Source organism: Piliocolobus tephrosceles, chromosome 2 (genome assembly GCF_002776525.5).
Source record: "Piliocolobus tephrosceles isolate RC106 chromosome 2, ASM277652v3, whole genome shotgun sequence".
In the NCBI taxonomy this organism is placed as follows: Eukaryota; Metazoa; Chordata; class Mammalia; order Primates; family Cercopithecidae; genus Piliocolobus; species Piliocolobus tephrosceles.
The window spans coordinates 160,596,533-160,621,140 of record NC_045435.1 but is presented as its reverse complement, the minus strand read 5'-3'; the positions used below and the strand labels follow the sequence as shown (position 1 = coordinate 160,621,140).

Genomic DNA, 24,608 nt, shown 5'->3' with positions numbered 1-24,608 from the left:
CAATGTTTCTCCTCATGCTATTCTGCACCCCAGAAAATCCTCCTGTTTTCCTCTTGCTTTCAAAGTCCACTTTATATTCTTTCTGCCTGAATGGTCTCTTGCCTATTTCTGCCACACTGATGCCCCTGCCCCCTGAACCTAAAGCTTTAAGCCAAGAGTAAGAGAACTGTGGTAAAATGATTTTGGTAGCTCACTGTACTTGAAGGCTTTGCTTGGTATATAGTAGGTATGCAAAAACAAAACAAAACTCTAAAAAATTAAGTTGACTAAATGCAAGGTATATGATCACTTAAGAAAAAAAATGATAGACCAAAGACCAAGTAGACCTATGGTTTTGTAATATATCAGGGAGATAACATTATTAGCAGCCACTTGATGCATGCTATAAGTCTTGGTTCAGATTCATTTGCCCTGAACCTTTTTTGGGGGGGACAAAAGGGTCCTGAAGAGAAGACCTAACACCAAAAATGTTATGTTAAAAAATATCCAGGGGCTAGGCATGGTGGTTCACACCTGTAATCCTAGCCAACATTTTGGGAGGCCAAGGCAGGATCACTTGAGCTCAGGAGTTCAAGACCAACCTAGGCAACTTAGCGAGACCTTGTCTCAAAAAAATCAGAAAAATTAGCTAGGCATAGTGGCATATGCCTGTAGTCCCAGTTACTTGGGAGGCCAAGGTGGGAGAATCACTTGGGCCGGGGGGCACAAGACTGCAGTGAATCATGATTGAGCCACTGTACTCTAGCCTGTGTGACACAGTGAGACCCCGTGTCTATTTAAAAAAAAAAACAAAAACAAAAAATCCAGGGATTGCCGAAGGACTAAGAACACTTCATCTCTGTAAATGGCAGATTCCTTTGTTTTTCAGAACCAAAAATTACAAGGATAATTCTGAATATAAGGTTAAAGTGTAATATTAAACAAATAGGGAGATCAGATGAGTAACTAAAGCTTAGTTAATAAAAGAAAATCAGACCTCCTTGGGCGCAGTGGTTCATGCCTGTAATCCCAGCACTTTGGGAGGCCGAGGCGGGCAGGTCACGTGGTCAGGAGCTCAGGACCAGCCTGACCAGTATGATGAAACCCCGTCTCTACTAAAAATACAAAAATTAGCCCAGCGTGGTGGTGCATGCCTGTAGTCCCAGCTACTCGAGAGGCTGGGGCAGGAGAATCGCTTGAACCAGGGAGGTGGAGGTTGCAGTGAGCCAAGATCGTGCCACTGCACTCCAGCCTGGGTGACAGAGCTAGACTACATCTCAAAAAAAAAAAAAAAAAAAATCAGGCCTGTAGTTCCCTCTCACACATGAAGCATTTGTAGATGCTTAGAACATCAGATTTGAGGAGATAAGTGTTCAAAATGCTCTACACAAAAATCAGACATACTCCTAGACCAGGGTGTAGTGTTAGCTAGCTTGGCTCACTCTAGGGTCTGTGAGTACGGTTGTTACTGGCTGACCCTTTTTTCTTACCTTCATTAAAGGTTTCCACACAGCGTGATCCTGGAAACTGGTTCGAAGCTGCTGCACAGATCTGGATAAACTGTGCAAACATCTACAAAGAATAATCAAAATTAGCTTTAAAAGAAACTAAAACTTCTACTTTTCAAACAAACTGGCTGGCATTTTACAATGACTAATATACACTTCAAGCATATCTACATTGTTAAGTGAACTACATCAGACCACTTCATGGGGTTTGGAGGCTAGGTTCTCTGTTAGACAATGTTATACACTCTACGAATTCACCAGAGCAGATTTTTGAGGAACATTTGTAGTCTGCGTTTACTCGTGAAGGACCAGAAAGGAAACAGGTTAAATACATGGCAAAAGGTTTTTATTCAGACCATTTAAAGCTCATACCTGACGGCAGCTAACCGCACCTTGACACTAGACTCAGACAAGCCAGTCACAATTCGGTCCATCATATTTTCAGTCTCAATGATCTGGAGAAAAAGGTTAATGCTGCATAAATAACAACATGAAGGTGACAAACTTCACTGCTTGTAAACGCAAGTATGTTAACATCCATTAAAAGTTTAATGCTGTTTTTGGCAAGAGTTTTTACCTCTCGAACAATCGTCTTGTGGTGGGGGCAGGCAGCTCATCAGAAAGGTAGGTCTAGCCCACTAAGGACCTGCCAGGCTGAATGACAGGTGTAAGGGGCAGGTTATGTTTGTTTATTTTTAAAGACATTTAAAACAAAAATTAAATGGTGTAAGTACCGCAGAGGTATTGTATAAACAATCTTGAGAAAAAGGAAAAGAAATAAATGAACTCTCATTGGGCAGGTTCCTTCCAGAGTGAGGTTCTAAAGAAATCACAGTCCATGCTCAGCCCTCATGAAATGAAATCTGGGCTTCTGACAGAGCCACCTTGTGGCTACTTTCTTACCAACTGACTGCAACTTTTAGAAAAGTAACCCTTGCCATCTTTTACTATAGCACTAAGTGCTGCTACATATAATCACTATAATCATGAAGCTTTATTGTTTCAACTTAAAATTAAGAATAACCTGCAATTTTCCTTCATCAAACAATGTCTAGATACAAAATAAATAGTGTGTGAAGGAAACTGAATTTGACTTGTGTGGGCCTACTGAAAAACAGCCTTTTCATATTAGGATAAAGTACTCATGACATCACAACACAAATACTAACAAACACATTTGTTGAGTTCTTCTATGTGCCAAGCATTGTGCTAAGCATGTTATATTACCCAATTTAACCCTCACTCTTCTGTAGACATTACTCTAGATAACACAGAGCTTTCCTGTAATCACAGAGCTGAGATACGTACCCAGGAATGTGACTCGAGTCCATGTGCTCAGCCACACTTGTAATACAGCCCTGGTTAAAGCAGTCCTCTTGTACTCACCAGGTAGTTCCCAATATGGACAACTCATTAATGGGAGTCATTACTCTTACCTGGGAGAATACCTAGACCAATAGATCTTAACTGTGGTTGGCCTTGCAGAAGAATTACCTGGGGAGAATTTTTTTTTTTTTTTTTAATCCTTATGTCCAGGACATACAGCAGACCAATTAAATTAGATTCTCCAGGGTCAGGGTTGGGCACCTAAAAATTTTTTTTTTTTAATCTCCTCAGGTGAGTCCAGTACATAGCCAAGGTTGAAGATCACTGACCTAGACTAAAATGAAAGGATTCAGAAGGCTGACCTTAGAATATGAGACAGTAGGAAACCTCAGGATGTTTCAGCCCAAACAGGAAGGGAAGAAAATATTGTTGAAATTAAAAATGATCAGGGAAAATACCATCTATTAAGAACAGGGAACCACATTTTGGCTGTAGGTTAGGAATGGTAATTTTTATCTGGTATTTTAGTTTCCAAAACATTTACATATTGATCTACTCCTCACCCCTGACCAAACTTAATTCCATTCTTACTGATATGCACAACCACTCTGTCGTCATTGTCACCTCACCCTAAACTCCTCCCTTTCTCAGTCTACCTACTCTTTGTGACTCTTTTATACCTTTTCCTCCTGGCATGGATGTCCTGCTCAGACACTCCACTTAGAAGACAGATTCCCTTTTTCACTGTCCTCCCACCACTCATTACTCCTGCTCCAGATCCCAACTGCTGATGTTGCTCTAGAAAAACCACCAAACATGGCTGTTCTTTCCGTGCAAGCTATTCCACCTCAGCAGCACCCTCACTGCTGGTGACCAGCCTTGTAACCCCCTGGAGATGCCCATATTCCCTATAGTAGCTACCTCTTACTTAAAATTCTTCCTGCCTCCCTCATGCTCGTAGCCACTCTGTGCCCACCTCATCTTTGTAGGGACCTTGTTTTATTTTGGGGACACACATTGCAACTTCCCACTTTTGATGAAAGGTCTCCATGCTTTTGCTGTTTTCTTTACTATTGTCAAGGCTGGGTACTTCAAGCTCAAAGCCCTTCTACCTTGATCCAAAAATTACCATTCTATAACATTCTCACATCTTTACTCTGCCCTACCTCTCATTTTCAATCCTGTTTAAAAGACATAAATGCCCAAACTTGAACCTCTTGAAGCTAGTCCTCTCCCCACTTCCCATCTTTAAATGGGCATATATCCAATAAAGGCTCTGTCCATCTCCATCTCTTACTCCACATATATATAACAATGCTGTGACTTCAAAACCAACTCAGTATGGGAAATTTTCTAAAGTTCTGTTCTAGAGTTCTTTCCTGACCTCTAGCCCCATACTTCTGATTGCCTAATAAATATGACATGGATGTTCAGTGGAACTTCTGATCTATTATGTCTCATACTGAATTTGTCCTCCCACCTGCTAGCCTTGGCTAAACCTGCTTGTTCCCTGTGTCTTTCTGTTTTTGCAAATGGTATTTTAACATTCTCCTAGCCACCCAGGCCCTACATTTGTGCTAATTTTGACCCCAACTCTTCCTACCTTACCACACAAAACCAAAACAAATTACTTAGCACTATACCTTATATTCATTCCTTTCGCACTCCATTAAACTAGTTGGGACCTTATTACTATTTCCTTGGCAGTCACAGTAGTGTGTTTTCCAAATTACCTAATCCTCTGTGCTACAGCAACCATCAAAGACTGGCCGGGTTACTTCAGTCATGCACGAGTCACTGTTCTTGAAACAGACAAGGCCAAATCAGTACCTTCAGTATGGGAAGGAAACAAAAGCCTAGGGCAAAAGTTTCAGGCAGTGGAGGACTAGATGCTTATGCCTGAAAGATCCTTCTGCCTTGAGAAATTATTTTTACTTAAGAATGAGAAGTGGGCCGGGCGCGGTGGCTCAAGCCTGTAATCCCAGCACTTTGGGAGGCCGAGACGGGCGGATCACGAGGTCAGGAGATCGAGACCATCCTGGCTAACATGGTGAAACCCCGTCTCTATTAAAAAATACAAAAAACTAGCCGGGCGAGGTGGCGGGCGCCTGTAGTCCCAGCTACTCCGGAGGCTGAGGAAGGAGAATGGCGTAAACCTGGGAGGCGGAGCTTGCAGTGAGCTGAGATCCGGCCACTGCACTCCAGCCTGGGCGACAGAGCCAGACTCTGTCTCAAAAAAAGAAAAAAAAGAATGAAAAGTGATAACTTGGGAGAAACAACTACCTGTACTGGATATAGTTACATCATCAGATAATGTGGTGGTGGTGGAAGTACGGATGGATTGAACACACGGTTACTCCCCAGAAAGAACTGAGAAATACTATTAGCATTGGCTCCAGATGCTTGCCCCGGGTGTGGCCAAGACTTGAAAGAGGTTTCTAGATAAGGTTTCCTGGCTACATTCAACCAAAGATGTAAATCTACCAAAGAACCAGAATGGTGTAGCGATCGTAGGTATTTAATAAAGTATTATCTCAGTAGAGCCAAACTGCTAAGCGCCAAGAAAAAGCCTAATTCCACACAAGAGATGGGACAGAAAAATCTACAAGTTTAATATGGGCTAAAGTCCAGACTGTAGCCTCTTCCCAAAGTTTGAAGGCTGATATGAAAGGACCTGTGGAAAGGGTGATGATCAGAAATAAAATGAGTAGACAGCCAGCCTAGTGGGTGAAGCAGGGGAAATGGAATGTTATGGAGTGCATTGGCTGTATAATCTTAGGCAATTTACTTTCTCTCTCTGGGCCTTCAGTAAAATGAGATACAGTAAGGATTATTTTATTTCCAATCTTTTGTAATCAGCAGGTGAACAAGGATCATGTTAGTCAGTCTGGGCAAAACTACCATGTTGTTTAGAAGGACATGGGAAGAAGGCGGGTGAGGAGAGGCTGCAGAATGGTTCAGGTCTAGTCAGAGTGCTAAAGGAGAAGGCAAGGAAAGGCAAACGGCACAGCTCCTACTTGCATTTCTATAATTATGTATTCAGCAAATATCTGAGTGCCCAGAGAGTGCCAGATATGACTTTGAAACTCAAAGACAAAATAGGAAGAGAAAGCCCTTGCTTCTACCAAACTCACAGTATTGAATAAGCAAGCACAATTAAGTGTTTCAGTGCTATGGTGCTTGGTTTCATGGTAGAAAGAACACCTTGGGAATGACGGGGACCATGGGACCACACACGGAAACAAGTATCTACAAAGGGAAGGTAGGAAGACATCCTTTCTCAAGAACAGGAATTTTACGATCTAGGACAGTGGAAAAACATTAGGGCTCAACCACTGTAACATTAAGAGTGTAGCTTTATCCTTTCTTTTAAAGTTTCTAGGGGTATATGGTCCCTGATACTTTGGAGACAGAGTATAGCTATAAGGTGGCTGGTAAATGCTTTCCAAGTCAGGACATAAAACTATCTGGAAGTGTCTTCCCTTCAGGCACAAGTTGACCCTTCTTAGATCATAGTCTACCAGAATGTCTGCAGAAGAAGGCCTGAATCTGTAACTGAACTTGCAGTGGAGAGAATTCAGTAACCTTGCTACGGTTCTAGAAAGCAGGCTTGAATCTCTGGTCCACATTCTCCATCAAGATATCAGTCTGGGAGTGAGAGTGAAAAACAATACAAAATTAGAATGTAAACTTTGAATTCCAAAAGGGTATGGACAATAACCTTTTTTTGTTGCAAGCTTGAGGGCATGCAGACCATCTGCGTATGGACCCAAAGGGCATTATAATGAATACAATGACAAAAATGAGGACAAAAATGTGATCACAAGACAGGAAAAGGTTTGGAATCCAGTCCAGAGAAAAAATTTTCAGGTCAGCAGGGAAGGAGCTGGTAGTGGCTGCTGCCCTGCCACAGCCCTCTGACCCATATAAAGTTTAACAGTGCACCAGACAGCTTTTCAAACATGGGGTTGGAAAGCCAAGAGCAATAAAACAAGTTCTCCATGGTGCTTTTTAATGACCCCAGTACCGTGCTCCACAGCCTTGATATGATGGAGGGTGCCAAGTCCTAGCACCCTGCAAAGGCATCTTAGGTCCTTCCAGGATGTAAGAGCAATGCCAAGTAAAGGTGAAAGTTGTTCTCCCTCATGGTTCTTGTTGGAGACTCCTTGGCCACAGCTCAGCAAATATGCCCTGTGGCATAGCTGGTTGGATCTGCTAAAAAAGAAAAAGAGACAGTGCCCTCTGTTACACAGACACTGTGCCCAGCCAGAAGGGGTCCTTGTAGTAGACTGAATCCTCAGAGTGAAGGAGGCCATCTTTCTTTCTAGGCTTTTCTAGGGGCCTGGGCTGTAAACTACAGAACTAAGTTACACAAAAAATGTTGCATGCTCAACTGACTGTTTTAGGTCAATGGACTAGGTATTGTATACCTCCCTGCTGGTGTCTTTAGTTTTTACGACACACTTTTGCCAAACTGTCTCTTGCGTTGCTGCTCTTGCAGGAGTGGATAAGGATCTATTAGAACAGGATCTGAGCCCCCTGTAATTGGGACAAGACTTTCATGACCAGTGGGAAAGAGGGGCACTCAGTCCAGGGGATCATGGGGAAAATGCAGAATCCAGATAATACTAAAGTGGTGGTTTATGGTATATATAGCAACTCCAACAATTTGAAAATCGGCCTTTGGCTACAAGGGAACTTCCCGGCCCTCCATGAGCTCTAGCAGATCCAAAATTTAATTGTGGCCAGGACATAAACCATCTTTTCCTCTGAGCACATGAAGAATTAAAAGAGTCAGAGATATGGTATTTGAAAAAACAAGACAAACTATTCTTCCAGCTTTATCCATGATGAAATATTCTTCAGATACTAGAAAACCTTTAGCTTGGCCTTTAGCTTCAACTGTGTTGACATCAGGTCAAACAAAATATGTGGAAACTGAAACCGGGTAGATTCTTGGTGGTGTCAGCAAACTTCTCAGACAATTCAAAGTGGGTGGGTTGTAGGGGTGTCAAGGCAGTGGGTGGCAAAGTGGGCTCTCTCTTAACATCAATCACTTATGTGAATGTGCACAATAGCCAGGCAAATACAACTTAATTCCAAATAGGCTTTTGTGAAAGTTTCCAGAGAAAGTTTTAATGGATTATGAGTAATAACAAGACAAAACTGGCCAGAAAGAATAAGGACTTGCAATTAAACTCTCAAAGTCACAAGTCACAGACATTCGAGATCTAAGTGGATAACGTATCAAATCCAGACTCTAGTTAAAGCAGGAGGGATTAAGCAGCCAAGCAGGGTGCAGCACAAGGAGCTCAGGGAGAAAGAGTAGGTCTGGCAAGGAGAAAGGATATATAACAGAGACTGGACCTGCTGGGTGTGGATGGCAATGCTTTAGTCTCATAAGTGTCAATAAAGACAAGTCCCAGGGTACACACCTGAGTCTTTCCTAGCAGGACCATTTATTTAAGGTCTAGAGTTCCTCACTTAATTTTTTTTGTTTTTTTAAGGAAATGAGCACTATAAACCCAAGATCTCATGTCAGCGCCATCAAGACATTAGTTTTGGAAATGGGGTAGAGACTAGGGAGGAAAAAGAAGGGCCATGAGGTAAGAAGGCAGATACTAGAATGAAATAGGCATGCACAACCAGCTTATCTGGGTAGACTGAGTAGAACCAGCAAGAGTCAGGGGAGAGATCCATTCCCCCAAATGGAAAACCAGTATTTCACTAGGTTTTAGGAAGTGACTATGTCATTTCATAAGATGGCCACAGGATACTTAAAGACATGATGCCATATACATCATGCAAATGCTTGAGCACCTAATGTGTATTATTCCTGAGTATATTCTCATATCACTTCTCCTTTATTAAAACAAAGCAAAGCAAAACAAAAACAAAAACAAACCAAAGACTAAAAAACAAACCCAAATCCAAAATCTCCAACAGTACATGGTCTTCCACGAATCAAGTAAGGGCAGCTGCAGTGCTTGCTCCTAAATCATTTCAACTGGAAAACAAATTCTCTTACTGCATTCTCTTAATGCAGTGGACATAACTATCTGACAGAACTAAACACATTTGTGCCTATTCACTTTTAGGCTAAATAATGTTAATATCTGAAGAGGTCTTAGGAATAGTCTTATCTGAGGTCTCTGAAGTTCAGAAAGATTAAGTCACTGGCCCAGGTTCTTCAAACTGCAGCAGAGCAGCCAGAGCACCCTTCCCCACCCCCCAGTTTTCTTACTTTCAGACAATTCAAACAAGCAAACTTCTCAGACAATTCAAAGTGGATGCGTTGTAGGGGTGTCAAGGCAGTGGGTGGCAAAGTGGACTCTCTCTTAACATCAATCACTTATGTGAAGGTGCACAATAGCCAGGCAAATACAACTTAATTCCAAATAGGCTTTTGTGAAAGTTTCTAGGTTCAGTTTTCCAGTATGAGGGCCTTTCTATTCACTATGTTGTAAGGATGAGATTTTTTGCTTAGCCTTAATAACTAAATTGAGATCTGACTTTGAAAACAGGGAAAGAGAAAAAGAACTATAAAAAGTTATCACTGCTATAGAAACCACAGACTATATATTGACATCTTGGGCCAATAAACATTAGTGTACTATACTTGGCAAGAGAGGGCATCATTAATAAACTGAACAAGTAGGAAAAAAAGACATACTTTACAGGACCTCCTAGAGAGAAAATGACAAATCAATGATTCAGCTTTGGTTGGGGGTACAAATGGCAAAGATCAGAGAGGATGCCAGCCAGTGAAAAGAAAAGCCAAGAAAAACCAGGAAGAAACCACAGAGTTCCACTGACATTTCAACTCATCTGACCTCCACTTTAGAATCAGGACCTAGCTTTAGCAGACAGTAACCAAAGGGAACTAACATTCTACTGTCCTTAGCCACAAGTTCCATTCACCTGTTGTGAATAAAAACTGTAGGGTTTCCCATCCATACCCTGTTATGTAATATCTGTGCCACTGCTCCAATGTAAGGTGTTCAGACATTTTCCTCTAGCAAATAATTTTAAAGTAAAAGGCAGTTTTGTTTTGTTCTTTCTTCCCTTTTTTTTTTGAGACGGAGTCTCACTCTATCGCCCAGGTGAGATCTAGGCTCACTGCAACCTCTGCTTCCTGGGTTCAAGCGATTCTCCCACCTCTGCCTCCTGAGTAGCTGAGATTATAAGCACATGCCACCACGCCCGGCTACTTTTTGCATTTTTAGTAGAGATGGGGTTTTACCATGTTGTCCAGGCTGGTCTTGAACTCCTGACCTCAAGGGATCTACCCACCTCAGCTTCCTAAAGTGCTGGGATTATAGGCTTGAGCCACCGCACCCGGCCTTTGTTTTTTTCTAAATGAGAAAAAGCTGTTCAGCTTCCCTTAGAACAGATCACTGATGAATATATCATATTCTGGGGTCTCAGTAAACACTTGACAAAGTATTTCTTCCCTCCTCTCACTTTTTCATTGCTATCCACTCCCACATTCATACCATATTTCTCTAACTCCATGATCTTGAGTCAGCAGAACAATGTTTGGGAGGCATGGGGTGGGAGGAAATAGTCTATCTTTTCTCAGCTGGAGACCTAAAAAATCCACCGTCTAAGAGATGGTCTGTAGGGCCTCTTTTTGTTCCTTTCTCTTGAAGGTACTGAATTAAATCCGCATCTAGCCTCTCCTGTAGGCCTGCCTGCCTGCCTGGGAGCTGGGAACTGTATCACTTCACTTTAGGGGTAGAAGATAAAGAAGAGAGGTATATATTGTGGGTCCATTCTTAAGTTTCTATAATTTCATTTTTGCTTTTAAGCCTCACGATATTTTGTCATTTACACCAGAGGTCATTTACACCTTTTTATTTTCTTACTAGCTGGGAAAGTCATTTATGATAAATGTCCAGAAGAAATATTAGAAGAAAATTCTAAACTTCCCTACGCTTTGTGGAAAAGTGGGAGTTTTCTCTTGAGTCAACTTTTCCTTTCCCCAAAACCAAAGGTATAAACATATTACATCAGAAATACTTATACTGTGGAAAAACAGATCAATACTTCTGTCAAAAAATATTTCTCTATGAGTTCAATTTCATAATCATTAGCTTAATGGCAGAATACAGCCTAAACAGCCACTGAATTACACTCTTTTAACATATAAATAAAACCATTATAAATTATGATGTAAATAACTGAGACTTCCATCTGTCTCCTCCTGTTTGCCATCCTGGGGACATGAATGATTCACTGCCCAGGAATTGCGCAGCACAATGCCTGTTCAGTCCCTATTCCTCTATATACACAGTCATGCACCCTTATAGTTTTTATTACCCTACGGGATAGCTGCCTAAATTTCAGGTCCAGACATACACAAATTACTCAATAGATAAAGTATAATATGCCGGGTACTGCTTTTACTTGGCTTACATTCCAGTGACCACCATTGCCAAAGGAGTAACCTATTAACAGATTCAAGGATTTCAAAATGTTGCCTGAAGTTTAATTCTATTCCGATAAAGAAGCTGTCTACAGAATAAAATGCAAATATAGTACCTTGATACATAATTCTGGATAATTCTCTCTAGAATAAAACAAAATCATATTTAGACAGTGTCCTTAGAAAAACATTTAAAATTAATGCAGAAGGAACCAGATACGGAGGTCCCTCATTTTCTATGGGTCAAAACTTCTGAAGAAATGATTTTAGTATTTTAGAAGGTGAGAAATCTTCCAAATAAACTTCTTTATAAGAGAGAGACTTTTCCAGACTCATTAATAATAGGTTATTTCAATTACAGTCATATCTTAATCATATCTGGGTGCACTGTTCATGGCAAAAATGGCTTTCAGTGTGGGCAGACTTTTTATACACATGAGGCTCTGGAATTACTACATAGCAATTTAGTGTCTCATCTCCCTAACTACATTAAATTGTAGTACCATAGGGTGGTATGAGGGTTAAGGGAGAGAATGTGCTAACGCTTAGCACAGGGTCCAGCACATAGTGAGTGCTCAACAAATGGTAGTAGTTATATTTCTGTTGTATATGGTTTCCCAAACAGATTCTGTTGACTTAAATATCTGAGTTATATGATTTTTGCATGCCCCATACCACCTAACACTTTCTATTTAGCAAAGGTTTAATAGATATTTGCTTAATAAGTGAACTAGATTTTTTTTTCTCTCGAGCATAGTGAAAAATCTTATTCAGACACCCTTGCTAACCAATGCACAGAACCCAGTAAGATTTCCAATCATAACCCAAAGCCACAGTTTTAATCAAATTTTTCTAGGGGCTGTCACATGCCAAAATCATTCAAACAAAGGAATCAGTATGTAGGAAAGTATCCAGTGACAATGTCTACTGCCAACAATTGATAATGCCTTTCTTCAGAAAGTCAGACAACTGGCTTCTCCCTCTTCTGCTCAGGGCTCTGTTTCTTTCTATATGCCAGTACACACAGGTATATAGGAAGTTTGGTATTTCACCAAACTGGTTTATGAGAGTTTCTATTTAGGCTGGAGCGGTGGCTCATGCCTGTAATCCCAGCACTTTGGGAGGCCGAGGCAGGTAGATCATGAGGTCAGGAGTTTGAGACCATCCTGGCCAACATAGTGAAACCCCGTCTCTACTAAAAATACAAAAAATTAGCCGGGTGTGGTGCTGGGTGCCTGTAATCTCAGCTACTTGGGAGGCTGAGGCAGGAGAATCGCTTGAACCCGGGAGGCGGAGGTTGCAGTGAGCTGAGATTGTGCCATTGCACTCCAGCCTGGGCGACAGTGCGAGACTCCGTCTAAGAAAAAAAGAGTTTCTAGTTAGCTATGCAGTATTAGCACAGGGTGGGCAAACTTTTTCTGTAAGGGCCAAGCAGTAAATATTTTAGACTTTATGGGACATACAATTCTGTCACAACTACTCAACTTGCCTTGGTAGTGCAAAACAGTCAAAAGTCAACACATAAACCAACAAGGTCGTACGGCAATATAACTTTACGGACATAAACTTGAATTTAATTTCCTTTTCATATGTCAGAAAATATTCTTCTTTTAATTCCCCCAACCATCAAAAAATGCAAAAAAAAATTTTATCTTGCAAGGTACAGAATTATAATGTAGGTAATAGTACCCATAGGTTGTAGTTCACCAACCCCTATGCTAGCACTTTAATCATAGGAAAGAGCACAGCAACAATCCCTGATTCTTATCACAATCCTAATCTTTTCAAGTTCTACTGTTCCATAAATATTTAATTATTCCAAACATTTCATTCATTTCCAGAAAGAACGTTCTTGAAAATCCAACTAAGTCATAAATTTTAGATTTACAGATCTAATAAAGATATTTTAGCCCATTTCTTGGTGTATATAACCTCTGTCTTTTAACTAGATAACAATAAACCAACTTGTACTTCATACACAAAGTCCTTTGTGGCTTAAACAAAGGACATACCACAAGTAGTATAACACTCAATTTTGTATCTCCATTTAATGAAACTATGAAATAAAAATTCATTATTTTATAAATACCTCTATTATATACATAGCATTATCACTCCCAGGTTTGCTTCTTTCAATATGTTGAAGGTCAAAGGTCTCAATACTGTGGGCAAGTGGCAAAACCTGGTCCTGTCATGGTAATTTCTTTAAAAATACTTACCATTGTGAATGAATGTTGCAAGGTTCACATAAAATTCTTTGGTGGATTTGCTTTAAGAAGGTAACTAACAACTTAACCACAGTTTGAGGCAAGGAATTATGAATTCCGAATGAATCTGCTGCTACTCAGTAGCAGAGCCAAGTCCTGAAGGGTGCTACTTCTGTGGTACCATGGAAAACCTTCAAAATGTACAAGGTGTTTGTTTCAACATGCAGGCTAAGGTTCAGAAATAATCCCTTGCATCTGCCTGATTTCATGGTAGAGAAAAATAAAAAATTTTGATGCTGTGCCTTTTAAATGCCCATTTCGAATCATTAAACTTCACAAAATATTTAACAATATAAATTCATGGTACATTTATACTGTTACCCAGAAGATCAACTAGTAATAAATAAAAGTGTTCAAAGTGAATGGATGCTCAGCAATCTTTTTGTTTTTTCTTTTGAGACAGTGTTTCACTCTGTCACTAGGCTGTAGTGCAGTGGTGCAGTGGTACAGTGGTACAGTGGTGTGACGCTGTGATCACGGCTCACTGCAGCCTCGACCTTCCGGGCTCAAGTGAACCTTCCATCTCAGCCTTCCAAGTAGCTGGGACCACAGGCGCATGGCACTACGCCTGGATAATTTTTGCTTTTTTTTTGTAGAGATGGAGTTTCGCTATGTTGCCCCAAGCTGGTATCGAACTCCTGAGCTAAAGCAATCCTCCCACCTAAGCCTCCCAAAGTGCTAGAATTACAGGTGCGAGCCACTATGCCCAGCCAGCAATCTTTAGAGAAAACAGAAAGATATTAAGAAAGATTGACCTAAATTTACAACTATGTTTTAAAATCTTACAGCATTGAAAATACAGAAAAAATTACACTGGTTCAAAATGTGAACATATATTTTTGGGATATGGTTTTATACGAATGATAACTCCGAAGAAATGACATCTATGACAACCATGAGCATTAATACTTAGGTCATCAAAGTTAGGTAGATTTTGGCCTCCTTACTTGAGACATCTATTATCTAAGATTTTAACCAATTATTAATACACTTTGGAGGGCATGCTATGAAAATAATTTTAAAAATTAGTATTTTAAATTTTAGAATAAAATTATAAACAAGACATTTTGTTATCAAGAAATACTCTACAGAAAGAGCCTATGTTTCTAAAACATAACTTCTTTTACTGGAATAAAGTTTTAGTAACTTACAGCATAAAATCACTTTCTTCATTGCAACCTCTTATTTACACCTCAATGTTGGTTCATCTTTTAATGTACTTAAAAATATATATTTTTAATCTCCCAATGAATTATTTAGATATCCTAATAAATGCTTCCATTTATTGAGCACCTATTATGTGGTAGACACTGTGCTAAATATTTTAAGTATATTGTATCACATATTTACAACGATCTGCAGTCGTAACTTCCTTTGCTAGGAAAAAGAGGATAGAAGACAAATTCTTGTTCTTTGCTTTCCTTTTCTTTTTTTCTTCTGCCTGTACTTCTCAAAAAAATTTTTTTTTTTAATGTCACTCTTGGCTTTCTTCACATGTCATATAAAGCCACTGTGATTGGACAATTTTGTTTTCCTTCAAGGAACAAAAACTTAAGAGTTCATGTTTTCAATTCTTGAAAATGTAAAATGAAAACCATTTAGAAAGTATTTAAAATAACCAAAAATTAAGCTATTAAATTACAAATTGACTTAAGGATAGCTCCATGGATAAACACGTCTATTTTAATTGGTTCTAAATACTTCTGAGCCCTCAGCAAATTCTAACTGGTCATTCATTCCTTACTTTTCTCTGACCTATTGAGGTTTTGTTATAAATGCTGAGTTTTAAGGCTATGCCTTCTTGATCTTTATCTCCCCTGCCTGCCTGCCTCCTTCCCTCCACCCAGTGGGCAATATTACACAATGCAGGTAGTTCAATCAGTCTATGCAGAACTGAATAACTGATCTTAAAAATCAGATACTAACTGGAAAAATATTTTATATCAATACATATAACCTTACAAACAGGTTGATTCCTGAAAGGTTAATTTCTATAAACCAAACCATACTTTTATCCTTAGAAAACTTGGTCCAGATTCACATGTGTGAATGATACAAACTTTTAAAAAGTCACACATTTAGAAAGATAAAATAATGGTCAAAATTATTTTGAAATGAAGCAAGTACAATACCATAAAGCATGTTTTCTTTGATCTATAGCCAAGCAAGTGGAAGACAAGCCCTCAGGACTGCCTGCCTCTTGAAAAAATGGAAATTTCCTGCATTTTTCTCTATGCTAAGTATAATAGTGAAATCCCGACTATATGACCAGATGTATATTTTCTCTATTTCAAATTTCCTGTCTTTACACACAGACAGAAATGCTAGTGAGGTTAGGAAAGTTCCTAATGCAGACAGGAGCACATAAGACAATGGGTGCTTAATAATGCAATATTGCTCATTCATCCACTTGTCTGTGTGTTCATTTTTTTCATTCATTCAATTCATCAATTATTTATTGTCAAATATGCACAGACAGTGTTGTAGATGCTAGGAATATGTTAATGAACAAAACACAAATAAATCCCTGCCCTCATGGAGCTTACATTCTAGTTCCTCAAAAGAAATCTCCAGCTAAAACAGAAGTATTCAAATTTAAGCAGAAAACTTTCTCCAAGGCTCCATTAGTCAGGTGCCCCAGGGGAATGAAGGTTACAATACGTGCTTAACATTTGAAATATGTTTACTCTTATCAAAAATAAAACCAACATCCTGGTTAGTATACCAATTTCCTTGAATTTTAATTCACACTTTACTTCTAATTTCCCTTAATTTTCACTAACATTTCTAACAAGTTCTACTAGTTACTTGACGAGTAAGAGAGAGAGAATCCTTTTTCAACTTCCAACCTAATTGGTGATCGGTAGGTCCTAATCAAGTGATGGTCTTCATAACGGCAATTAATTGTCATAGAAGAATCTATCTCAAAATTACAAGATTGTTTGCCACTGCTGCCTCTTGTGACTTAACCATTGACTGGGGATGCCAGGACTTGAAATAGTTTGTTGATCTATTTTGCTTCGTATCTTAACTTCTTCCATTTTTAATGTTCCATTAACTGGACTTCTGCTTCCTAATCAGCATTAATATATGGTAAAGGTTATCATTAGAAACTAGATTTTCCCTTTAGCAGAGGTAAGAGCTAATTTTTACTTGGCACTGCTGTCGCTGCAGTTACTGCTGATGTGTTCTGGACCCTTCTTCCACTGAGCTCTCGATTCCTGACTATGCTCTTACTCTCTCTAACCAAAATTCATTCAGAGTCAGGATCAACTATTACAGGTAACTTGAACTCTTCTAAGCTTAACATGGCCAGGTCACAACTGTTGCCAGGCTCAGTGATCCTCCATCTTTTCTGGGGCTTCTTCTCCCTCTTCATGTCACAGTCAATGGCAGTATTTTTCACTCTCCCCTGCACAACTCTTTCCACCAGCACCACCCTCCTTCACTCTAGCTGACAGGACACCACAATAAATTAAGAAATTTTCAAGTATACCATAGAGTAATAAAGGATGCAACACTCAGAATTAGAATACCAATTTTGCTCTACACAGGATAAAGGTCCAAACAAATTAAAGAAAATGTCACTCTGTGTATGATTTCTGCATTTTCATTTCTATATTTATTCAACAAATATTTATTGAGTGTTTATTAAGTTCCAGGGAATGTTATACAGTTGGTTTATTTTAGTGGGAATACACCAACACTGCTTCAAAGCAGGGGCGCTAAATCTCTGATCTACAGGTCACATTCCATTGTCAGCTTAATTTTCTCTGGCCCAAAGAGAAGGTATCAAGAAATGAAAACACAGCAGACTTTTAGACATCTTTAGAAGCAGTAAAAGAGACACAATTATATGCAGAGAGGCCAGTGTCCTTCTCCTTTACTACTGTGTATACCTCTCATTGTCTCTACTTCGCTCTTATTTTCTCTTCTTCATTCTGCCTTTCCTTAACTGGCCATAATAGGGCACTAGGATACATATTATTTACCGAACGTATTGAATTATGTTTCCAATTTTAATTTAAATGGCAGACCAACTGAACATTTCATGTTTTTCTCCTGAAACAAACTTTTTGTTGGTTTTTGATGGGGAGAAGTAGGGATTGGGGAAGTAGATCTACAGTCCTTTAAATTTCTTTCAGAGATTCTCCACTCATTAACTCAGTTTCTCTACTTACTGACTCAGTTAACTGAAATTCCATCTTGGCAAGCATAAATATTGCATTTTAAAAAATCAAACAATAAACATTGTACTTTAAGGATCTACACAAAAAATACAGTCAAGTTCATAAGACATAAGTATAAATAAGAAAGAAATATTTCATGGAGAAAGTAAACAAAAATCTACTCAAATAATTATTTCAACAACAAAAAAGGAAATAGAAATGCACTCAAAAGTGTTACCATTCATCATTTTTTATACACTGAAAATAAAATGTTTCCACTCCTATGGCCAGTCTTCAAGTAGATTTTATCACAAAATTACTTTATAGTTTCCATTTTACAATTTCTCTCTTTAGTAGTTACTATGAACTGTAAATTATTCAAACACTTAATTTCCCAGAAATTAAATATCTTCCTTAAAATGCTATATAATCCCCATTACATATCACAGTATCTTTGCTTTACCACACAAAAAACTATAATTAATAATTATAACTTTTTATTTGTCATCTTTCTACAGAAATGATCAGGAGTTAGCCTTACCAGGAAATTATACACATTATGAATACAAGTTTTAATAGACTACTGATTAGACTGTCATGTTGCAAATATTTCTAGAACATGATATCACAAATTAAGCCATTAATTCCAAAACAACAGTTTATTAACAAAAAAGTACAAAGAAGTACAAATGGACATCCTATTTCCCATTGTGGTCTATCTGTCTATCTACCTTTCAGTCCATGAGATGGCTTTTCAGAGTTTTAAGAATGGGTAAAATACTTCTCCTGTTTCTAATGGGCCCTAATAACCATCCCAAACCAAATAATTGTGTATTTAAGTTATATAGTCCAATTTTTTAAAAATGTTCAAATCTGTTGTTATAAAAGCCTCTCTCCTTGCAATACACCACATACCTAAACTGAACATTAGCATCAACATCCATAAATCATATATGTATCATATCATTAGTATGTTTGCTTTGAAATAAAAGTTTATAAATGAAAACCTAGATGTACCAAAAATGATTTTCATAGGGATATACTAAAAACACTTCTAGTCAAAATATCTTAACTGAAATAAAGTGAGGTACATGGAAACATTCAATTTATTAGTTGTGCTTTGTGCACTGATTTTAAATCAAAGCTACTCACACATCGAATCTTATTGCTATTACTTCAGTTTCTTCAGGAAGTGGTTCCTTTTCAAGTTATTTCAACAAATGTAAGGTTGTTCCATACTCCTCTTTCTACAGGCCTGAAGAACTTATCTGAATCATGATAAACTCTAATACTTTGTGATTTCTCTCACAGTGCTCCTTAAAATACTAATGCAGATGGGCAGATTTAATAAATCATCATGTTCAGTAAATAATGAGTAATCTGCTCTTTCTGCTATGGCTCCTCAAGACAGAACATGTGGTTTTGCTCTCGGATGGTCCTGAAAGCCTTGTGTAGAATTTATTAGTTTTTGAGCAGTAAGTTCAAGCTTTTTGGTTTGTTTTTGAGCAGTAAGTTCCAGCTTTTTGATTTGTGGAGGCAGCCAAGTCAGAGCTTACTTACCACTATACTCCTCATCAAGAAGTATTCTCATCAAGAACATGAGTTCAGTGTAAGACTAGGCTTTAGTAACATAAGGGTGCTATACCAGTGCATACATTTTCTGGGGAGCTGGAAAATTCAGATGACCACTCACTAAACATAAAATCATCATTCCACAAAGATTTTATTCACATTAAACTTGCACAGTAGCAAAAAAAAAATCAAAACATAAAACTAAGCCACATATCAAAGAACAATATACAATAGAGATTTGAATTTCTCAATAGCATTGGAAGGTATTTCCATAAATAACATTTACAATTCTAATGTTAGGACTTTCAAGGTGTCTGAAGCTTCACAGTGCTAGAATTGATTTTTATCAGAACACATGCAAAAATGTGCAACATAATAATTCATATTAATGACACAAAAAATGCACGCCAGTTATTTGTCATTCCAGCACGGCCATGCCACTCTATGTTCTAAAAACAAACAAACAACCCCCCAAATCCGGGTCCCATTCATTCTTCAATTATGCCTTTAGTCACTCTGCTTTAATATATTCAAACAGTCACTGTTAGTGCTCTTCACCACGACTTTCAGGTTGACGTCACTCCCTGCCTGCTGGCTGTCAGGACTGGGGGACGCCCCTCTCCCAGACTCACCTTCTTCCGGATGTCTTCATCATTTGCTCCAAGAGAGGCATAGAGCTTGAATGCAGCCTGGCGGAGTTCGTGAGCATGTTTTAAATCATGATCAAGCTATGGGGAAAAAAAGGATATGTTCCAACTCAGTCCATAAATTAAACTTTCAATAACACTAACTGCCTTGAAGGAAAAAAAAGTTAACAACTTTTAGATTTTAGTGAATTTCCCAGTCATTAACTACATTTCCCAGTTATTTTTGGATTCTGTTCACATAGGACTGAGACCTTGCAGTGTTCGTATCAATGTGACCTAAAATGCACACAGTATGCTTCTATCTAAAAGTGAACACTACATTTGACGCTGATATATGAAAAACCATTGTGAATCTCTGACTCTGAAAAATTCAGTGTTCCTAAATGGTAGCTTTAGTGGCACTAACACTTGCTTGCAGCAGCTCTTTGAAATGTTCTCCTTCAAAAGAAGGCACACCTAGACTTCTCTAGCCCCGGACTACAGCTGATAATCTGAATGATATCACAACAATGTCTTTAGGAGGTTTTCCCTAACTTTCTGAAATATTAAGAGTAGTGCTGGTCTAATTTTGGCATTTAAAAAGCTTTTAGAGGCCGGACGCGGTGGCTCATGCCTGTAATCACAGCACTTTGGGAGGCCGAGTCGGGCAGATCACGAGGTCAGGAGATCAAGACCATCCTGGCTAACACGGTAAAACCCCATCTCTACTAAAAATACAAAAAAATGAGCCAGGCGTGGTGGTGGATGCCTGTAGTCCCAGCTACTAGGGAGGCTGAGATGGGAGAATGGCGTGAACCCAGGCGGCAGAGGTTGTAGTGAGCCCGAGATCATGCCACTGCACTCTAGCCTGGGCAACAGAGCGAGACTCCACTTCACAAATAAATAAATAAAAATTTAAAAAATAAAAAGCTTTTAGAAAAAGAGAACCCATTGTGAAAACGCTTAACAAACTATATACTATGGTAACCATTACCATCTATTACAGTTATCTGAGATTTATGTTGGGTATGGGTTTTTTCAAGAACATCATCAAAATTATCAGCATGAAGTAAATAATGTTATCTTTAAACATGCATAACTAATTATCAACTCTTTTATAAACCTGATCACCAAACTACTGTAAAAGTAAAACAGAAGCATATTTTCAGGATACCTTCAATGACTGACTATGACCAAGTAACTATACAAAGTCTACCAATAATATAAATAATCTCATAACTAAAAGCCTCAATGTAATCATCCAAATGAATACCACTTTCCCCAAAGAAGTTACTTTGGAAAGGTTCACTCATTCGATGATGTAGGTGTTGTTCATAACATTCTGAGATCCTCTTTTGAAACTTCCTAAAGAGCTAACTGGTATTATTGGCTAGAAAACACCCGACAGTGGTATAGCTTGATCAATGAGGAGAATTTTAGTTGTCACTGACTCTGCGTGAAGATGGAGAAATTCAGTTGGGTAATATAACATAGGTAACAAAAAATTCCACAAAAAGCAAAAGACTATATATATATATTTTTACATATATATATATATATAATTTGAGGTGGCTCTGAAGGCAATTCTTAATAGCTCCAAAACTTTTGTTCAAAGCAGACACTGATGGATTATAGAAACAACTTCCCAATACAGAATACTCACTTTGATAAGTTCTAAAAGTATCTAAAAGTCTTAACTACGTTCTAGTCATAAATTAAGATATAATACTGACTTGAACTAATATATCATGAAAATCACAAATTTATTAATATGTGAAGATTTCTCTTTATGGGTCTAGTGTCTATACTTTTGGGGTCAGAAACCTTTGGATAATTCATCATCAAAAATAAAGATGACAAAACAAACTATTACTTAAGTTTGGTATTAGGAAGTCATTTTTAAGGATTATTGTTAAAGTGATGGAAATGAAATGGAAAAACTAATAGAAGGGATAATCTACGTACTAGGTAAATGATTTGCATATGCATAGGCTACATGTTCTCAAAATTATGTTTCCTTACTCTCATGGCCATCAAGACATTTTATTTGCCTTCCTGGGTGGTCAACTCAGGGTGTTCATGAGGCAGTAGTTAAGGGTTACTCATGTATCTTTGTATTGGTGAGATACAGTGTCAGTGTGAAAAAACGACCAGAAGGAAAACAGACAAGGCAACTGGTTAAATGTATGTAACCAATCACTTCTACTGCAAAAACACCACTACTGAAAGAAGAGCAGACACATAAGTTTAATACCCAGAGAGTAGAGTACATTACTAACGCAAATACCAATGAAGGTTATTTTAGGCTCTTCTTAAGAGAGTAAAGATACACCCTTAATAGTTTGCTTTATTTTCAATGTTAAATGCCAAATGAACAACCGCCTACCAGATGGGGTTTTTTGAAATTCAAAAGCATGAGGGAGAGGTCAAAAGAATAGCTACCATTGGAACCACTGGCATGAAAAATACAGTTACATTCATGAAACAGTACTGGTTACTAATTAAGAGGCAATGTTCTCTCTACCATGACCTCCTTGAATAAACTTTCTCTTACAGAATGTTCATGGCCTATGCTTAAAGAAATGGATGAGGCAAATAGGCCGAGACGCAACAAGTCGAAATAAATATCTACGTATTCTAAGGAACTTAGATTTTTCAGAAAAAGCACAATTTGGACTTTTTGGTCCCAAATTCGAGATTAAATGATGCTTCAGTTATCACTAGCAGGTCCAAAGCACAGTATGAAACTGGAAAAAAGAGAAGATAAGGAAAGGCAATAAAACAGAAAGACTGTGATGGAAAGTAACATGGGACAACTTAGTCTCCTGTAACAAAAAGATTACTCCTGACCTAAAGAATGAGAATATGAAAACAGAGATGATTCCACGACCAAGAATAAGACTATACAGTTATGTCAATACCCAGCTTGGAGAATCCACTACTTTTGAGGTTTAGTTGGGAGTCAGGATGCAATTTTCTTTACTGCTTATATGCTCAGGAAAAACTTCCTGACAATAAACATTAAACAACTTGGATTCAAAAACTTACAAAGCAATATTATCTATGTTAACAAAGATAAAAGATCCTTTATTTAAAAGGGCTTTGAACTGTAGTTATCAATTGGTTCAAAACTGTGAACAATAAGAAAAACTAAAAAATCTCCCTTGAGTTGCTAAAAAAGGAAAATAACATACCCTTTTAATATCAGTGATGGCACTCACTGAGCTGGGATACTTGAAATAATCAGCAAGCATGGCAATGAGGTGATCAGTTATGCTAGCGATTCTCTGTAGCTCAACATCTGGTTCAATCAGATAGGCAAGTGTCTCAGCTCCTTCAACTCTCTCCTCTAGTAATCTCTCCTTACTGCACATTCGAACCAAACAAGGTAATGTCTGAAAGGTAGTGAGATTCATTATTTGCTTTTTGGTAAAGGTAAAAGCTTAAGCATATAGTGACCGAATCAACTCAATAGCTTTTATCAGGAGTAATGTTTGTGATCAAATATTTCCTTTACTGACTTCCAGAGCATAAAAGATTTTTTTAAAGTGCAAAAACAAGCAAAATTCAGTACAGATTAATCGTTTGTACTGGCACAGTAAACTCTACTCACACATCAAAGTATATTAAAACAAATTCTAATTAGGCTTTTGGGACCGGTAAGACAAGTTCTATTGTACAACTTTGTAAAAGACATTTAAGAATCCCTAACAAATCATGTCTGATGGTTCTGCCCCATCTATTTATTTATTTACCTAAAAGAGACCCAGCAGTTTAATCAGGAATGATTTTGCCTTAGGAAAAGTATGCTCTCTCTTCATTAGTGAGTAATACGGTTTATTTTTTGGTTTGGGGAGTCATACCTACAGTTGCCAAAACAAAATACAGCTTCAAAACTGCAGTGATCTTACCATTACTCAGATTCCACCAGTTCTACTATAATGTGAGTGAAACGCATCATTCACAGTTGCTAGGTTTTCTCCCAAGAACTTGCTGGAATTAGTAGTGGTATCCACGAGTCCAATTTTACTTCTGAGGTCCCTCAAAAATCTTGGCAATGGTTTTGGTAACTTATCTACATTAGGTTCTCAATAAAAATATTCCAGACATTTACTATTTACTATTTCTTTTTCCTTTTTTTTTTGAGACGGAGTCTTGCTCTGTCACCCAGGCTGGAGTGCAATGGCGCGATCTCGGCTCACTGCAACGTCTGCCTCCTGAATTCAAGCAATTCCCCTTCCTCAGCCTTCTGAGTAGCTGGGATTACAGGCGCTCACCACCACGCCCAGCTAATTTTTGTATTTTTAGTAGAGACGGGGATTCACCAGATTGACCAGGCTGGCGTCGAACGACATTTACTATTTCTAAGCCTGATGGATCCACTTGAAACGACAATGTGGTAGTAGAAATTGAAATGTTATTATTATAGAAAGTCTTCCTCAAATACTGCAGACAACTGTGCTTTGCTCTTCTATATAAAAGTTTCTATTAAATCTTTTACCACAGAGCTTGGCACTTTCTCGTTCACTACTAATTTCCTATTAGGGTAGTAGAAGCTTTACAATTCAACCCTAGGTTTCCAAGGGGAAGGCCCTATTCTTTTTTCCCTAACATTACTAGTTACTAATATTTATTGATACCATAAATTCATGAATTATTTTATTTAATGCTCATGACTACTATGTGAAGAATATACTACTAACATTTTACCAATGCAGAAAAAGAGGAAGGTT

At 38.2% G+C, this 24,608-nt stretch overlaps 1 protein-coding gene across 7 annotated transcripts in view; it reads right to left on the bottom strand.

The window, feature by feature from the left end:
* The window catches only part of ARMC8 (armadillo repeat containing 8), a 112,099-nt gene that overhangs the window by 34,343 nt on the left and 53,148 nt on the right, over positions 1-24,608 (bottom strand). For 6 of the 7 annotated variants that reach the window (XM_023187841.1, XM_023187847.2, XM_023187842.2 and 3 more), the window contains 4 exons: positions 23,070-23,270; positions 19,882-19,977; positions 1,860-1,942; positions 1,470-1,551 (listed from right to left, as the gene is read on the bottom strand). In XM_023187841.1, the coding sequence (XP_023043609.1) occupies positions 1,470-1,551; positions 1,860-1,942; positions 19,882-19,977; positions 23,070-23,270 (462 nt within the window). The remainder of the gene's footprint in view (positions 1-1,469; positions 1,552-1,859; positions 1,943-19,881; positions 19,978-23,069; positions 23,271-24,608) is intronic. The other variant, XM_023187848.2, reaches the window with a different exon arrangement.